At 42.5% G+C, this 19,579-nt stretch overlaps 2 protein-coding genes across 2 annotated transcripts in view; both read right to left on the bottom strand.

The window, feature by feature from the left end:
• Positions 1-19,579, bottom strand: part of LOC129154097 (zinc finger protein 850) — a 244,280-nt gene that overhangs the window by 195,692 nt on the left and 29,009 nt on the right.
• LOC107372992 (uncharacterized) lies at positions 836-17,827 on the bottom strand. The gene is made up of 6 exons (XM_054733883.2): positions 17,480-17,827; positions 16,381-17,393; positions 16,224-16,290; positions 15,801-15,972; positions 1,339-1,501; positions 836-1,233 (listed from the first exon to the last, which is right to left on the bottom strand). Exons 1-6 carry the CDS (start codon positions 17,682-17,684, stop codon positions 1,231-1,233), a joined length of 1,623 nt encoding a protein of 540 aa, XP_054589858.2. The 5' UTR covers positions 17,685-17,827; the 3' UTR covers positions 836-1,230.

Here is a 19,579-nt window from a genome sequence, read left to right as displayed (position 1 = left end):
GTGATGCGGATGCTGAACCGGTCTGTTGTGGTGAAGAAGGACCTGAGCCAGAAAGCAAGGCTCTCAATTTACCAGTCGATCTACCGCCCAGTCCTCATCTATGGTCATGACCTTTGGGTAATGACCGAAAGTGCAAGACTGCAGATACAAGCGACCGAAATGAGTTTTCTCCATGGGGTGGCTGGGCTCGGCCTAAGGGATAGGTTGAGGAGCTTGGACATCAAGAGAGACTCAGAGTTGAGCTGATGCTCCTCCATATCGACAGGAGTCACACTCTAAGAAAAAATGTATGTAAAAAAACAGTAGAATACTGGCAGCTACAGACGCCAGCATTTTACTGTTTTTTACAGTAACTATACTGTAAGTTACTTTTATAGTAACTTACTGTTAAAGTGAATACAGTACAGGTACTGTATTCACTTTAACAGTAAGTTACTGTGTGAGTAATTTACAGTACAGTTGCTGTGGATTAACAGTAAAATGCTGGCGTCTGTAGCTGCCAGCATTCTACTGTTAATTTACATTTTCAATGCTGTAACAGTTTTAAAGTATTTTACCGTTAAAGTAATTGTTGTAGTGAACAAATAAATTTATAGTTACATACTGGCGTCTGTTGCTGTCAGAATGTTACTGTAATGAGTTTCATTACTGAATTTACTTTATAAGTAAATATCTGCGAAAATACAGTGCAACTATACAACCACTAAAATAGTAAAAATGTTTTCTGGCACAGGGTGTAACACAAAAAGAAATGACCCACAAAAAAGTTATTGGTGCAGTTTTCAAAACGTGTAAGCTCTATGAAACAAAAAAAAAGAGGATGACATGAAGAACATAGGTCTGAATGTTTATTTATAAACCAATATGCAACAATAAACCATACGCAGTTTTGTTCTTACAAATTAAATTAGAAACATGCATTTCCATGGCAGGGAATAGTTAAAAAACTGGCCACATAACAAATAAAATGTCCATGGCTGCAATTAAGATTCAATAAAAAGAAAAAAAAGTGCAGATTGCAGTCTTTTACATAATCAGTTTTAACAATTCTAAGATCCAAAAAAATAAAAACTCTAAAGAAAATAACCTAGTACAAATGCTTTGCTGAATCACTGGGTAAATGATAAGTACCCAACCATAACATTTTAACATGGCTACAGAAAAACATGCTTTATTATCCTGAACAGGATTATAAATAGTCAACAATGACTTTGTTAACAGGAGTGTCACTTACTTTTTGGGTGTGGATGAGGAAGCCATTCAGAAGGGAAAAAAATAAGAACAATATTATTAGAATATGAGTCTTTTAGAAACATAAAATAAACAACAACAACAAACCTGTATGAAGTGCCACTCAAAGTCCATAAGATTTTTTATCAGGGTAGAAACGTGCGCATTCACTGTCTGCAGTTTCTTTTGGACGGCCTTCCCTGTCTTTTTGGACACCACCTTTCCTTGGTAGGATTTTGTGCCTCTCTCTGGGTTAATCCCAATGAAACGCCTGAAAAAGAAAAATACGTCCAATATGAGAAAAACTTGCAGACTACAGTGTGTCACTTTCAAAGCAGCAAGTGCTTGTAACAATAAAGGAGTTCTTAAGCAGTACATCCTGAAATTACTCACACTACATAACTTTCTCCACATTTAGCTTTGTTCCAGCTTTTTTTCAAAATGGATTAAACTTTTTTCCCAAAAAATTCAATAAAAATCATCCTATAATGGCAAAAAAGTTTATCTGTTAGTTTTTTGCAAACTTATTATGAATAAAAATAACTTAGAAATCAAATTTACACAAGTATTCACAGCCTTTGCTCAATAATTTGATGATGGTTCTTCTACAGACAATTTCTTTGAGTTTTTGATTGTTTTATGCTCTGACATGTACTGTCAAGGATCTTATATTGGTCATGTCCAATCAACTGAATTTACCACAGGATGACTCCTGTTAAAGGAACACTTGCCAGTTTAGGCTTGTTTTAGCACTCCCTAGTGTCCGTTGGTGAAACCAAAAGTAATAATAATAATACATTTTATTTCAACAGTGCCTTTCTAAACACTCAAGGACACTTTACAGACAGAGATAAAATACACAACAATAAAAAATAGAAGAGCATAAAACAAACAGACAGATAGGAGCAAAGAGAGTAACTATTGGAATGCTAGACGGAACAGGTGGGTTTTGAGTCTGGTTTTAAAGAGAGTGAGGGAATCAATGTTACGGAGGTCAGGAGGGAGTGAGTTCCAGAGCTGGGGAGCAGAGCGACTGATGGCCCTGCTCCCCATAGTGACCAGACGGAAAGGTGGGACAGAGAGGTGGATGGAGGAGGAGGACCTGAGGGAACGGGTGGAGGTTGAAGGATGAAGGAGGTCTGAGAGGTACGGGGGAGCTAGGTTATGGATGCCTTTGAATGTACATAGCAGAATTTTGAATTGGATTCTGGAAGTGACTGGGAGCCAGTGGAGCTGCTGAAGAACAGGGGTGATGTGGTGGAAGGAGGGAGTTCTGGAAATGATGCGGGCTGCCGAGTTTTGGAGAAGTTGGAGTTTATGGAGGGATTTGTGAGGAAGACCGGAGAGAAGAGAGTTGCAGTAGTCAATACGGGAAGTGATGAGGCTGAGGACAAGGATGGCGACCGAGTGAGTAGTGAGGGAGGGGCGTAGGCGGTTAGTGTTACGTAGATGGAAGTAGGCAGACCGGGTAATATTGTTTATGTGGGGCTGGAAGGACAGTGAGGAGTCGAGGATGACACCCTTGACCTGAGGGGAGGGGGAAACTAAGGAGTTGTCGACAGGAAGTGTAAAGCTGTGGATTTTTGATAGTAAAGATTTAGTGCCGACAAGTAACATTTCTGTTTTATCACTGTTGAGTTTGAGAAAGTTTGATGTGAACCAGTCTTTGATTTCAGATTAACAATTGGTGAGGGAGGAAGGAGGAAGTGAAGAGGAGGGTTTGGAGGATACATAGAGCTGGGTGTCATCCGCGTAACAATGAAAATGGATGTCAAATTTATGGAAAATATTTCCCAGGGGAAGAAGGTAAGTGATGATGTGGTTCTTTTTCCTTATCAAAAACAAGAAAGAGACAGGTTTTGTCCAAACTCAGCGGGGGGCATTTATTTACACAACTCATCCATACATCACCAACACTTCACAGGGGACAGCGTCCAGCTTCGATCTAAACACCTCGGCTGGAGATCCTTCTGCAAAAGCCCACTCCCCTACACCACGCAGCATCAGTTATACTATTCAACCCCCACCTCCCTTTTGATTCTGAGAAATGATGGGGTGCTACTTCCACATCCTAATATGGTCAAAAGTAGTTGAAACTTACATAAGCTGGGCAGATCAACATGTTTTTGGAGCATGTACTCAGCAGCTGGGCTGCCTGATAACCGGCTGGCATTGATAAGCAACATGTCAACATGCAGTACACAAAACACTGCTTTTAGCTCCTACAGATCCCCCCCATGGGGGTGTCCACCCCCATTAATAAGCTGGCTACATAACATATAACTTAACACATAAGTGAACGTTAACATAAACCAGTAAATGGGTGTCGAATGGCAAAATGACAAATACACTACAAACTTCAACCAAACTATATAGGCATATATGTAACGACGAAGTAACTGCAAACCAACACTTGGATGAGTACACAAAGTAAGTATCAGCTTCAAAACACAATATGGAATGTGACGTCTTTAACCAGCTCAGTCACATCAAAATGCATGCGCAAACTGTAAGGGGGCGAAAACCTGTCCGCTGTTCTTAACAGGAAAAATTCCCCCTTGACCTCCTGGCCCCAAAACAGGACGGTCACATAAAGCACAGAGTGAGCATGCAAGCCTAGCCTAAGTATATGGCAGACATTAGGTAACAGTGAATTAACAAAAGAACGCACGTAAGAGAAAACAAACTGATGAAACCTTCCAACAGAGAACAAAAATCATAAGCATGATCGAGCATTAATTACCCTTAGCAATATTGCAACCAGTAACTGTACGTGAATATGCAATCAAAAATACAAACTCATGTGAAATAAATGATTGACGTGGATACGAATGAACGACTAGATGATGTCGCTGTGACTAAACCTATAAAAGTTAAACACAACAGGAGGTGTAATGAATATACTCAACGTAACAACACAACTGCTCAACTGAAATAGAGAACGGAGTCAGAGTCCCAGCTGCAGAACTGAAAAAGAAATGGAGTGAAGAAAACATAAGAGTCAAGTTCAGTTTTATTGATGACTGCTGCAGGGGTCTTGCTGCTGGAAGAGGACTTTGAGGCCGATTCCTTAGTCGAGTGCATGTAACCACAACAGCAACATCTATGATGAGACGCAAAGATTACTCCGCCGTTGTCCCATCAGCCGTCCCATTCTTCAGGCACATTGGGTGTCGTGCTGAGTCCATTGCGGCCATTTCCATTTGCACATATTGAGACGACGCAGCAAGGTTCATTTGGGCAGCCAGAGTTCGCTCCCACAGTCTCCTCACAACAGGTAGGATGCAACATGCCAATAGAGAAATCAGAATTAGTACTACTATTGCACCAATTCCTGCTTTTACCAAAATAGCTCCCCACTGACCCAATTTGAGGGCTAAGGAGTCTAAGGACCAGCTTTCCCTGCCTGCATTCTCCTTCAGCTCTATCTTTAAATCTTTCAATTTCTGTGGTAGTCAAAACATCAGGGATCACAGTAGCAGTAGCGCTAGTAGTTAAAACATTACTTGGAACTGTGGTTATATCACCAGTTTTAACAATTGCTACGTCGAATGCAGGCAGGGATGCCGACCTATGTTGCATCCGGCCTGCTGAATTGTACTTAACTTGATCATGGTATGCTGCCTCGTCGTTGGCCAAGTCGTCTGGCGTATGCTCTTGTGATGGGTCGACGAGTTGCTCCTCGGCCATCGTCTCCATCTTCACCTCCTCCAGCACCATCATCAGACCCCCTAGTGTTATCCAAAACAGAACTGTCATCAGGCTTAGCACGCCCTTCTTTCCTCCGGCCATCATGCCGGTTTGTTACGTCAGACACAATACTGCCCTGAGTTTTGTCTTTGACTTTCGTGCAGTGCGTCAGATGATGCCACGTCGATCCTCCTTCGACCTGGACTGCTGTTGGCGTTGCTCGAACCACTTTGTAGGGACCCTCTCGTCGCGGTTCGTGCCACTTCCTCCTGAAAACTTTGATGTACACCTGGTCTCCAGGAACTACCGGCCCGTCTGCGCCTGCGCTAGAGACGAGCTCCTTTCTCTTTTCCTGCAAATAGATGGCTTTATGGATGCTGGTTAGTTGCTTGATATAGCTTTTGAATTCAAGCTCTAGCTGTTCCAGCGAAGGCCCCTTGTGGGGTCCTCTAAGCTGAGGAGCTGGCATTGGCCTGCCTGTTAGGACCTCATGAGGTGAAAGATGCGTGCTTCTGTTAGTTTGCATGCGATAGCTCATTAAGGCAAGCGGCAATGCATCAACCCAGTTAAGGTTAGTACAAGCACAGATTTTGCAGATTTTAGACTTCAACGTCAGATTCGCTCGCTCGACCATCCCTTGGCTCTGGGGGTGATAAACTGATCCTAATCGTTGCTTTATCCTTAGTTGTTGCAACACACCTTTAAGGACTTTTTCAACAAAAGCAGGACCATTGTCCGAGCTTATTTCCGACGGGATACCAAAGCGAGGAATCACTTCTCTGACTAGAAACTTTACCACTGTTTCTGAACCTAGATCTTTAGAGGGAACAGCTTCGATCCACCGACTGAATCTGTCAATGATCACCAGCATGTACCGTTTCCCATGCACAGACTTAATCATGTCAACATAGTCAATGACCAAATGTTTGAAAGGACCTTCGGGCACTGGAATGTGTCCCGCTGGGACTGTGATGCCCTTTTTTACATTGTTCTCAGCACAAATGTCACACTGATCTATTACTTCCTCAACCATGGCTTTTAGGTATGGTGACCAGTAACCTTGTTTGTTAAGTCTTTTCAGCACCTCTGCACGACCACAATGATCAGGACCGTGGCTTTCCGAGATTAGCATCGTCAGCAAGGAGACAGGTGCAACGATCAAGCCCTCATGAGACCTCCACAAGCCGCTTGAGTCCATTGTTGCACCTCTTCTTCTCCAACACTGCTGCTCGCTTTTCTCTGCCTTTTCCTGAATCAGAATGATGTCTTCTGGTGTTATTGCAGGCTCTAATGATATTACAGGTGCCAAAATGGCTTCTTCACACCTGGAGGCAGATTTTGCCGCCTCATCTGCTGCATTGTTGCCTCTGATGACATCACAGTTACCCTTGCGGTGCGCAGGGCACTTTACAATGGCCAGTTTCGATGGAAGCATCATTGCTGAGATCAGCTCGTTGATCTGCTTTCCATGAAGGATGGGTGTACCATCCGTCTTCTTAAAACCTCTTTGTCTCCACACACTTCCAAACAGGTGACAAACACCATGGGCGTATGCAGAGTCAGTGTAAATAGTTGCTACCTGGCCACTTGCCAACTTGCAAGCTTCGGTCAGGGCTTTGAGTTCCGCTAGCTGCGCAGAACAGGGTTGGTTACACTTTTCAGCTTTTACTGTTTCAAATCTGTCATCTACTTTTTCCACAACAGCAAACGCTGCATGGTTTCCTAAGTAGTCTCTAAAACATGAACCATCAACAAAATAGGTGACATCAGATTGGTCGAAAGGGGTAGATTCCAAATCAGGCCTTAGCTTAGTGTATCTAGATACCTCAGCTATGCAGCAATGGGGTTCTCCTTCGAACTCAAAGGGAACACTGTTAGCAGGGTTTGTCGTGGTACACCGCTTTATGACAACGTCCGGATATGTCAGTAGTGGCATATACTGCAGGTATCTTGCTTGGTTTAACACAAACTTCCCTCGGTTGATTAGTTCAGATATTTTGTGATGTGTGTAGATGGTCACAGGATATCCCATTGTTATCACTGAGGCTTTCTCATAAGCATAATGCAAAGCAGCCAATCCTTGATAACAAGGGGGCCATCCCTGTGCCACATTGTCAAGTTTTGCACTGTAGTACGCAATAGGTTGTTTCCGACGTCCACTGCATGTGTCCTGCATTAACACTGCAGAGGCATACATGTCATGTCTGTTTGCGACGTACAGCAAAAATGGTTTTGTGTAGTCAGGTGTTGCTAAACTTGGCGCAGTTTGCATGTCTTGTTTGATGGTTTCAAAAGCTATCTTAGCTTCATTTGTCCATTTTAGAGTCGATTTTAAAGACTCACTTCCAGCATCTTTAATCAGTGCCCTAAGTGGTGCGGTTTTTTCAGCATAGTTTTCAATCCACTCGGAGTTAAAACCAGTCATTCCCAGAAATGTCATCATTTGTCCGACAGTTTGTGGTTGTGGAGCTTTGCTCACACCTTCCACGTGTTCTGGTGAGATGGCGACAGTCCCATGGGAGATTACTCTCCCTAGGTACTCTACCTGTGGTTGGCAGTACTGAAGCTTTGTTAGAGAGGCTTTGTGTCCTCCCCGAGCTAACTTCTGTAGGACTTTAATGGAGTCACGATGACAATCATCGATTGTTCGTGCGCAAATCAGTAGGTCATCAACATACTGAATCACAGTGCTGTTCACCTTGATGCCTTCGAGGCTCTGTTTCAAAATCTGATTAAAGATGTGTGGACTGTGTTTTAGCCCTTGTGGTAGCCTTCTGTACGTGAGCTGTCTCCCACGAAACGTGAAAGCAAAAAGATATTGTGATTCTTTGGCCAATGGGATGCTAAAAAATGCTGAACACAGATCAATTACCGTGAAGTATTTAGCTTCCCCATCAATGTTACTCAGTAATGTGCTTGGGTTTGGCACGTCTGCGTCAAAGTCAGTGATCACTTCATTTACAGCTCTTAAATCATGTACCAGTCGGTACTTGAGCTTGTCTGCTTTTAGCACTGGCAGAATTGGAGTGTTACATGTGCTATAGGTTTCTTTTAGTACTCCTGCTTGAATTAGACCTTCAATAGTTGCATTTATACCCTCTTCTGCTTCTGGCTTTAGTGGGTATTGGGGTCGATAAGGCAGTCTTGCATTTGGCTTCAATTCCACTTGAACTGGAGTTGCCGATGTTACCAGTCCAACATCCGTGTCATGTTTAGACCATAGCTGGTCTGGAACTTGTTTTAGCATGTTGGCTTTCAACTTGTTTTGAACTGTTTCTGATTCTGCTACACCTTGCATGTGTTTTTTGTTTGCGACTGTTACAACCTGTGGTTTTGACATCATGGTGCCGCCGCAGAGAATTTTAATCATTTCTGCATTTTTTGTAGTATAGATTAGCGGGTTATCTGTTTTCTGCCACTCTGTTTTAGTTGCTGTTAACATCATTGGTCCAAGATCTCTTGACCCAAAGCCTTTGTTTACCATTAAGGTAATGTGTGGTGCTGATTCTGGCACAGTGTGCCATTTTTCAATAAATGGGTTTTCTTCCACATTCACAGCTGCACCTTGCTGTCCTATCACGATGTATTGTGACACTAGCCTAACGTGCAAGTCTTTTGTTTCTTTGTCCCATTTTTCTTCAAAGATTCTACTGCATGATGGATCATAAGTCATTGTGCAGTGATAGTCACTGAACGGTGCAGTAGCTTCTGGAATTTGAGCTTCAATAAATTTTTCCCACTGTTGAAACATCTCTGAGACTGGCTTGTTAATGTCACCAAGCCAGTAGACCTTAGCGTATTCTGTCTGAGCAGTCATTTGAAAGTTTATTCCAGAGCTATCTACATAAATTCCTTCTGGTGTGCACCAGATTTTTGTTTTTAGTTTACACAATGCATCTCTTCCTAGTAGATTAACTGGAGTTTGGTCTGAAATCAGAATTGGAATTACGATTTCACTGTCATCAACTGCTAGTCTTACTGGAGCTGTTAAGGGGTTTATTTGTTTTGTTCCCGAGAACCCTGTTGTCTTTACGCTTTTCTCAGACATGGGGAGATGAGTTGCATAATTTGATTTTATGCATGAGTAGGTTGCCCCAGTATCTACTAACATTGGGACCGATTTGCCTTCTATTTTAACATTGATCACTGGTTCTTTATTGGCGTTAGCTATTAAAATTGGTAGTTGCTCCTCCCCCCCAGGGCCCTCCGGGCATCCCTAGAATCCTTGTTGTGCTGCCCATGGATTAACTGGACCTCCTCTTCCCCGGTTTGGTCGTGTTCCACGACCACGCCCAGACCATTCAGGGTTTGGAATTGGATTCGGACAGTCTCGATACAGGTGACCCATCTGGCCACACCCCCAACATGAACCTGGAAGTGGGGGTCGGTTCTGCTGCACCCAGCCTTGTCGGGTTGGGTAGCGATTGGGGAAACGATTTGGAAATCGTCTCTGTGGTCCGGGCTGCTGTCTACCACACTGGTTTGGGTAGACATTGATAACCGGTTGAGATGGAGTTTGAGGCGGGGCCACAGCTGTCTGCAATGCTTGAGTTTGACTGTCACTCTTGCTGTCACTTTTCTCCACTGCCGCCTGGGTCTTCGCCTTGTGCTGGAGATCATTTATGTGCAACTGCGTGAGTTTTCTCTGAGCGCACTTTTCTTGCTCAATCATTTTGTTACTGTCTTTCCGATAGCAGTCCACTGCGTGGACTACATGGTCTCTGAACTGCACATGTGGCATTGAGTCCAGTCCCACAACATCCTCCAGTTTGTCTCGCACAGGAGTCGGGAGAGCAGAAATCAGGGATGTTCGGAACAGAGAAGTCATTATCGGCGTCCCCTCAGGACCCTCCTCCGTCTCCAGCTTCCACCGTCTGAGCTGCCTGTCAACAAATGACGCAGGACTCTCAGTCTCTGAAAGTGGCTCACCTTTCAAAGCTTTGGGGTCAATCCTGTTGGGATATGCTGCTCTTAGTATGTTCCAGAGTGCATTTCTGTATGTGTTAAACTCCGTGCCGTCAGCCATTGGGTCCAGCATCCATTGGACTCCATTGGATGCTAGCAATGTTCCCATAGCTGATGTCCCAACAACTCGAGCCAAAATAGCTTTGAGATCTCCAAGGGCAAGCATTAGCCCAGTTGTCTCCTGTTCGAAGGCCCCAATCCACCTTCCAGCGCCATCTTGAATGTGGGGCAGCCGCGAAACCAAACCAGTGAGGTCGAGGCTCTGCCAGGGAATATAATTAGCTCTTGTGCCCTTAATTAAAATTGGGTACTGACCATTATTAGTGTATCGAATAGGTGGTTTTAAGTCATGTCTGGGTCTCAGCTCACGGCTTTCGCTGCTAGGACCTGGTTTTTCCTTCTCCTGAGTCAGACCTGTATTTGGGTCACCACGCTCTGGTGAGTGAATGCCTGGTTTGTAAAAAGGCTTGAAATTTTTCTCCTTGCTTGTGCTAGTGGTGTTCTCACTAACCTCATCTGAATGTGTGTCTGTGATGTGATTTAAGGTTTTCCGCAGGCCTTCAGATATGTCCTGTATAATTTGGTCAACATCGTTTAGCTCATCATGTACATCCTCATTCTTGTTCTCAAGGTCAATCCAGTATGAGTTAGCCTTCGGTTGCCTTTTCAAAAAATCCTTATGTTCTGCAAAACAATCAATCTCCCTTCGTCCTTCTTCCCTTACCGCTCGACGTTCTGTACTGCAATATTTTGGATGCGTTCCACGAGGTGGAGTTGTTTGTTCGAATTCTCTTTCCTCACTTCCTTTTGCATGCTTTTCTTTGCCAGGTGCTTCATCTGATTGCTGTGATGTTGTTAATTTTAAAATTGCATTGTCAACATCTAAACCCTTAGGACCTTTGTCGAATGTGTCGCGCAAATCAAAATCTCCCGTAATTGTAACGGTTCCCAAAAGGGGATACAGGCCCTCTTCTGATGGGGCCTTCACTTCCTTCTGGGGTTTGTCCACTTTGTCTTTCATTTTAAGGATGGCCTGTTTAAAATTCTGTCTGTAAATCTTTCCTTCATTCCTGAATAAATCCAGGATCTGAATTTCCTTTTCTCTTTTCTGCTGTCTTTTCTTGGACCCATCTGCTTTATGATCCTGAATTCTCAATTCCAAATTATCACACGCCACTACGTCAAAAGTGCCTTCAGATGGCCACGGATTGCATAGTTTTCTCGTCCGTTTTGACCACTTCTCTGACATGTGCTTTATCTCTTTTGCTAAAGCCGGATTCTTCGCTGCCAAAATTCCTGCTGGCGTGACAGACATTTTGAAGTTTCAGTGACACTATTATTCCTTTGATTAGTTGACTAGTTTGTTTATTTATAATCTCCTGAAAATAACACAAGAATTGAAAGTTGAAACAGATACTGGTGACATATGATGCTGTGGTCTTGAGTAATCTGTTATTGCTCTGTTTACACAAATGTTGAACAATTTATCTTCTTATTGTAAATGCCTTAAAATCAAATCTCTTCTGATGTAACACTAAAGTAAAGTTAGTTCAAAAGCTTTAGTTATTGTTGAAAGAAAAACTTAATGCCTGAAAGTTTTTATAGGTGAACCTTTTAAATCTGGATTCAATATGTATTATTTTCCCTTTTTTTTCTTTTTTTTTTTTTTTTTTTTTTTTTTCCTCAGCAGCTGTGCAGTGGCAGGCTAAAAATAGCCTTATGCTGAATCTCAAGCTTGTGTGTGAGCAAAACTCAGCCCACAGGGTGGGGTTTCTCTACGCCCTCTGGCTCACCAACCTATCCACACACAGAGGTGGAGTCAGAGGCGGGATCGCCTCTGTACTTCTGTGTCTGTGCGTGTGTATGGAGAGGACAGCTTGTAGGTGGAGCTTTGCGCTTCTGGACTGGCCCCTCTGCTCAGTCTAAACTTGGGTCTGACAGCTCAGGGTGTCTACGGAGAAACGAACACGCTGACGACACCCAAGAGCATTCAGCCTTCAGATTTTAGCAACTCTCATACAGCTTTATAGCATCACAACACAGGAAAAAGTCAACCACAAGAGAGACCGAATCAGCAGAAGAAGAATCAGCTTCTCTCCAGTTCATCCAAGCAACAGCCCAAACAAGATCAGAGTATTTGACCTTTCACGAGTAAAACAACCACACACAGCAAAGCTTTCACACTTGCATAGAGATAAGAAAAACACACTTCAAAGCAATTTGACACCGAAGCATCATTTTATGCCACACACTCAACACGCATGAACATTATTATTTATTTATTAATCATAATCTATATTTCTCATATTTCACATTACCCAGCTGGTAAAAGTAGTTATCATGCTTGTGCACTTCAGCATATATTTTTATTTATATATATGTCACTCTAAAACTAATTATTTTAACTTCTGGTTTTCTGTTTAAAGACTAATCAGAACAAGATCACAGACTTTGAAATTTGTATAACATTAAACATCAAAATATAGCACTGCAGTGAACAATATTGATCTGTATTACTCCTTTGTTTTTCTTTTTTCCTCTAATTCTCTGGCGCCTGACACACCTTCTCAACTCACGCACCCACTTCTCAACTCGCACACACTCTTATCTCCTCCACACACACACGCTTATCTCACACGCCTGTCCCACCCACAAAACTTCTCTCACAAACACACTCACACAAACAAACAATTTCTGAGCTCTAGAGTTGTTTACAGCCACTTTGCTGCAAACTCTGACGTCAAACATATCTTTGCCAAAAACTCATGAAATTTACCAATCCCCGAGGATTCAACCGAATTACTGGCAAGCTTATCTGTCACAACTTCAGCGCTTTTTCTCAGATCCCAATCTTATCCCGGCCTCACCGGGGCATACTGGATCTCAATTGTCGACCTATTACTTGTCCTCCCTGGACTTTTTTTATCAGCTGTCAAATTCTATTCCAATTCTCGCTGTCCCAGCTTTTAATTTGTCACTTTAAACTTTGTCCGTCATCAAAATGACTCAGCTGACTTCACACATGTGTGAATAATTTCACCGCTGCTCTGGACAAATGCCTCTTCTTGTTATTATAACTTCTAATTTATGAGAAGGGCATGTTTTTTCTCTCAGACCAGTTCTCAGTCCACGGAATAACTCCAAAATTGAACAAAAACTGTTCTTACCTAGGGCCCAGAAGTTTATTCCGTGGGCTGCGAAACGATCCGAAGAGCACACCTCTACTTCCCGCTTCGTGGTCGCCAAATGTGGTTCTTTTTCCTTATCAAAAACAAGAAAGAGACAGGTTTTGTCCAAACTCAGCGGGGGGCATTTATTTACACAACTCATCCATACATCACCAACACTTCACAGGGGACAGCGTCCAGCTTCGATCTAAACACCTCGGCTGGAGATCCTTCTGCAAAAGCCCACTCCCCTACACCACGCAGCATCAGTTATACTATTCAACCCCCACCTCCCTTTTGATTCTGAGAAATGATGGGGTGCTACTTCCACATCCTAATATGGTCAAAAGTAGTTGAAACTTACATAAGCTGGGCAGATCAACATGTTTTTGGAGCATGTACTCAGCAGCTGGGCTGCCTGATAACCGGCTGGCATTGATAAGCAACATGTCAACATGCAGTACACAAAACACTGCTTTTAGCTCCTACAATGAAAAGGAGTGGACTGAGAACAGAGCCTTGGGGGACGCCAGTAGTGACAGGGAAGGGACGGGAAGTGAAGGATTTGAGTTGAATAAACTGAGTACGGCCAGAGAGATATGAACGGAACCAATCAAGCAGGGTATGAGAAATGCCAAGGAAAGACAATCTATGGAGGAGGATGGTGTGAGAGATGGTATCGAAGGCTGAACTCAAGTCAAGGAGGATGAGAATGGAGAGCAGTCCAGTATGGGCAGCAGTGAGGAGGTCGTTAGTGATTTTTATGAGTGCAGTTTCTGTACTGTGGCCAGGTCGAAAACCAGTCTGGAAGGGCTCATAGAGGCTATTGAGGGCGAGATGAGCATGGAGTTGAACAGAGATATTTTTTTCTAGGATGTTTGAAAGAAAGGGAAGATTTGAGATGGGATGAAAAGTAAAACTTATCTCCTTGCTGTGCGTTCATATTTTTATTTTAACACCTTAATCTAACAGCTTTTCTTTAGTGTCTACTAGGGGTTGTACGAACTAGTCGACTAGTCGACTTCACTGCTCTGTTGTGACTTTTTATGCCTTTCAGCGACAAGCCGCTGTCACGTGATAATGAGCGACAAGATGCAGTCCTCGGAAAAGACAGCAGGTGACGAGCCCCTGTGCATCAGGAGGCAACGTGCTGTGCCAGAGCGTCAGTACTGACGCCCGCCGTAAAACGGACATTTAACCAAATTGTGACGTTTACCCTCTTGCAATTTAACCTTCCCCTCACCCCATCCTAATCTTAACCAGCGTGCACATGCAAAGCTCTGATCGTTTACGCGCTCCAGACATCTGCGTCCTGAGCATGGCCACAGTAACATCAAATTAGTTGTCGCCACCTCAAAAACAAATTTAACACGCGATCGTTCATGTCGGCTCATTTCCTTTGATGTTTTCTGTTTTGATGTTTTCGGAGGTGCTCTGGCGTCCGGCAAAAATAGAATCGATCCTATTTTTGCCGGATGGCGGAACGGCGGGCGGCGCACTGTGCCACACGGCCGCAGTAGTGGAACAGCTCTGACTGACTACAATGGGACCGTTTGTGCTGCGACGTTCGTGCCGGAGCGCAGCGGAGGGGAGATAGTGGAATTTTGGGGTTAGTCTATTTTGGTATAAGGCTGTAATATAACAAAATGTGAGAAAAGTGATGTTCTCTGAATACTTTCTGAATGTAATGTATTTTGGAGAAATTATCCTGCTTTTAAAGGGATATTCCACCCCTAAGTGAAATTTGGTCTATTTCCATTTTCCCCACCGTGAGATAAGTGAGAAAAAGCATTTAGTAACCAGCACAGAAATTCTCCTGATCTGGCAGCAGTACGTCTGCTTTAGCTTAGCATAAACAGTGAATGGCTGATACTAGCATTTTGTGTGCAAAAGTGATTAAAAATAGTCAATTGTTCCTGGTGAGCTCAATAATCGTGTCAACGGCAAATATAAAGTAAAAAGTAACACGAAGGATTTGCAGGAGCCGATTTAGACTTGGAACTACATTACGACAAAGCACCACTGTAACCCGCTGCTGCATGGCGTATGGATATAACACAGCGGTCCAAAAAACCTCTGGCTTCTGTAAACAAACATCTGTGGGAATAACGTGAAATACCCTGCAGCTGTATGTCTTTGGCTCGTTTTCACATCCCTTTGCTACATAAGTAAGGCTTTTTCTTGTATTACACCTGTATAATAAACTACGAAAAAAAATACTGTGCAAATCACACGTAATTTTTGACCGCTGTGTTATATCCATGCGCCATTCAGCAGTGGTTACAGTGGTGCTTTGTCGAAAAGTAGTCCCAAGTCTAAATCGGCTCCTGCAAGTCCTTTGTGTTATTTCCTAGTTTTTATTTGCAGTCGACATGAGTATTGAGGTCACCAAGAATAATTGGTATCATTATTGAATTATTTAATCACATTTGCACACAAAATGCTTACTTTTGCTATTCACTTCCATTGTTTATGCTAAGCTAAAGCAAATGGACTGCTTCCAGATGAGGAGAATTACTGCGTTGGTTACTAACTGCTTTTTTCTTACTTATTCAACTGTGGGGAATATGGAAATAGACCAAATTTCACTTAGGGGTGGAACATCCCTTTGAATATATTGAAACCCCATCAACAAATTTGCCAACTTTTGATTATGACCAGATTGATAGTTTTGAAATCTTGGCATTGCTGTTTTTTTTCTACAGCGCCGTGTTTTCAAAATAAATAAATTCACGGGGATCATTTTACCGTTGCACAAACTCCAAAGTCTTTGCTGCCTCATCTTGATATTGCAGGTTGAAGATGTAAAATGTGGCAAACACCGCTGCAAGCCCTGTTGAAAATGTTGGCAGGACCCCCTCAAAGATGACATGGCCTTCAGCACTGACCATCCACCCACTCAGTTTTTGCTCATTGCCACCTGTGGTGGACAAAGATGAAAGTTTTTATTATATTTTCTCTCATAAATGTTTATCCACACAATATTTTAAAACATCACAACTTAATTTAAGGTCAGCATGACAATTTTATTCTAGTAAAGGCTTTTTAACTATGTTAGGCAAGTACCTTTGGATCTCCTTTTTTACAAGTGTTTATATTCTTTTTACATATATACATATTAAGCAACTTTAAGCGAAACATGTGAATAGTGCTAATCAGTTCTGAACTCACGCAAAATCAGACGAGGGCTGGCTGGCAAACTTAGGCTGGTTTCGACATCCGCTGCCGTTGCAAACTCCTGTAAAACATGGACAAGTGTATATTAGCAAGACAGTATGCATATACAAAAATGGACGAAGCTCATAATATTTATGTGCAATAAGCCTACATCAGTAGTCAGAATCAGCCCATCAGGGGACTCCTTGAAGTGAGCCATCAAAAGCTGGACAACAAGGAATGTTAGATCATCAGTTGCTTCTTGTGCCAGGATTTTCTGGACATCAGCAGTCTTGACTTTAGTGCGGAAGTACTCCACAATGGCATTACCACACTCCTCAATTGACAGTTCCAAGGCACGGAGGATGGCAACATCAGTCAGCAACTCAAAGTGAGAAAAGATTCCACATTGTGTAAACAGGTAAGGCCAGCTGGTTTGCAGATCAGCTAAGGAGGGGGCAGGGATCCTGTTTATATGTTTGCGCTGAAGGCTAAATGTGGTGTTCATCAAATCAGTCACTTCAAGCCTATCCTCTCCGTGAATGCCATACTTGCTGTGAGTGCTCTGTAATCTTTGACGTTTCTCTTCCACTGTGTCATCAGTTTCCTCTGGAGGAAGTTCTGGCTGGAATCTTGTACATCCATACGTATCAGTTGGTCCCCGTTTGACTCCAGCCATTCCACTGGGTCCTGATGATCTGAATCTTCGAAATTTCCCAGAACGGTTGACATTCTCGAGTCTTGTTTTGAGTTGAGAGAGTAGAGAACTATACCCTCCAGCAATGACCTTTCCACTTGGTGTCATATCTGCAAAGGTATCTAGGTATTGACGGGATATCTTCTGGCAGATTGTAAGGCATTGTGAACGTGTGGGATTAGCCTCGTACTTCTGCACTTCATCAGCAAGTATTCTTATCATTTGACGCCTCTTGTCAGGAGGGGGTCTTTTGCCTTCTGAGATTGCTGTCTGAATTTCCAGTGGCATCTTTTCCCATGGGACTTGGAAGGTTTCTGGCCAAGACTGGGATATATTTTGTGCATCATATCGACATGGTACATGAGGTGGTTGCTTTGCTGAAGTGTGTAGTGAAACTGATGATGTGGAGGAAGTTGAAGGACTTGAAAAAGGGGATACAGTTGAGGGACTTGAAATAATCTCCAAGTCTAGTGTGACTATGTCTGTCTCTGAAATCATAAAAATACATGCAATTTAAATATAAAACATCTAATTATTTGTAATATGTTCCTTTTTATATTAGTGGGTTCTTTACCTTGTTTGAATTTCTCCAACAACTTGCGTTGTTGAATGACAGGCAGCAGATCTTTGATGTCATCTTGCTGGATATACTTCAGGTCTTCCACAGACTCAGCCCCACAGTTTTCAAGTGTGGAAATAATGCTTTCTTGGATGTCTTCACAAAGGCTGGGCAAGGTCTTAAGGATTATCTCCTTTATAGCATCATGTAATGATGACATTTGTCTAAAACTCAGAAACAGAGTGGTGTAGAATTAGAAGAGACAGACCCCACACCAAATATTCTGGCAGTGAGTAAAAGTCCAGTAGTTCATCTGATTTGATACAGCAGTAGGCACTTGGCACAGGACTTGTTTGATGACAGTCAATCAAAGGAAGCCGAACAGCCTGGTGTTTCTGACATATAAAATAAACTACTGAGTTTTTATGAACAATGATTTTCTTAATTTTTCCCACTAATAATCCATCATCATTATGCCCAATTACAACAAACATGTTGCTCTTATACTTTGTTCTTTTCATTGTTACATCATTGGCAATCAAAGTGTTTGATTGATCCAGGTCTAGATGTTCAACTGACTTTTGTATATTGTCATTGTAATCACTTGCAAAATACTCAGTCCCTTTGTCCACAACAACATCAGCTGGAAAGAGACTGCCAGCACTGAGAAATGCTTGAAAAGGCTGATGTCTTTCTGATAAACTCTGGCAAATATGTTTGAAGTTGCGCAACTTCCTTGCACACTGTTTGAAATAAGTGTGCTTACTTTCAAACCTTAGAGTCCAAAGACGAATCAATGGCCCAAACTTAACAATGAGGTCTGGATAATGACACAAATAGTGATGTTTGCGCTTCAGTGGATGTTCTTGAAAACTTTCCTTCCTACTTTGCAAATACTCTTCAATCAGAACACGGAGGTATGTGATCTGACCAGCAGTTATCTTTGGAGCACAAACAAGACTGACAATCTCTCTCAGCTGTAAAATTAGCTGCCAAACTTCAACTTCTGATTCATTGTTTATTTTATCACCAATCAACACAGGGAGCATCCTGAGAAAACACCAGTTCTGTACTGCATTTCCTGATAGTTTTCCAGCACCTGGGTTCACTTCACATGGTTTGTTACTTGCATCATTACCAAGATATTTGAATCCATTTATGCGCCGATTCATTTCAAGGTAGGAGAAATGTTTTTCTTTTTTTATGAGGTGATTAATGAACAATGCCACATCTGATGAAACAATGCCCTCAAAAAGGTCATGGCCAAGGCAGGGGGGTAATCCTGGCTGACAAACATGAAAGTGAGCAAGCTCGTTGAAGATTGAGTCAAATTTGACACCTTTACCTTCACTTGCCCCAACATTGTCTGTGTTGGCCAGAACATTTACTTTGTATGACTCTTCAGTGCGGTCTGGGCCTTTGGCAAGAGGATCAGTCAGAAATGTTTTTCGATCAATCTCACAATACCGACAAAAATATATAGTCCTGGAAAAGCTTTCCACAAAGCCCCCAATACTGTGTGAACCTAAATTGTCACCTGCAATGGCACACAGTGTTCCTTTAGTAATCTTACCATCAGGCAACGTAACGCCAGTTACTTCAAGATCTTTGAGATCTTTAAGAAGATGCCCAAACACAAGATCCTGTCCAAAATACTTAAAATCTTGCTCTCGACAAAGTAGCACAAGTTGCATTTGATCTATGCTAGATCTGTTGTGTGGTAGAATATTTGCAAGAGTCATATAAACTGCTAAAATCTTGTGCTTCTTTTTCCCAGAGCCAAGAGGATTCACTACCTCAAACGAATCCTGATAAAGTATTACACCCAATGAGTATTCTGCATCCCTGGACAGTATGTTTTCAACCATATTTGTGCCATCCCAAACATCCTGAAAAACATCTTCATTTCTTTTGATGGTTTTTGTTAGTTTATGGTAGTCCATCACTGATTTACACTGAAATAGGGACTCTATGGTCTTCTTCAAAGGCACATACTGTGCAAAGCATTCCATTCCAGACTCATTTTGACCAAGACAGATGGACAGTGGGTCAACATAATTGAAGCAGTTTTTAAAAACTGTTTTCCTACGGTGATCTGTGTGGAGTGCTGCAGTA

This window comes from Nothobranchius furzeri, chromosome 2 (genome assembly GCF_043380555.1).
Source record: "Nothobranchius furzeri strain GRZ-AD chromosome 2, NfurGRZ-RIMD1, whole genome shotgun sequence".
NCBI classification, from domain to species: domain Eukaryota; kingdom Metazoa; phylum Chordata; class Actinopteri; order Cyprinodontiformes; family Nothobranchiidae; genus Nothobranchius; species Nothobranchius furzeri.
The sequence above is the reverse complement of the archived record's forward strand: the minus strand, read 5'-3'. Positions and strand labels throughout refer to the sequence as shown.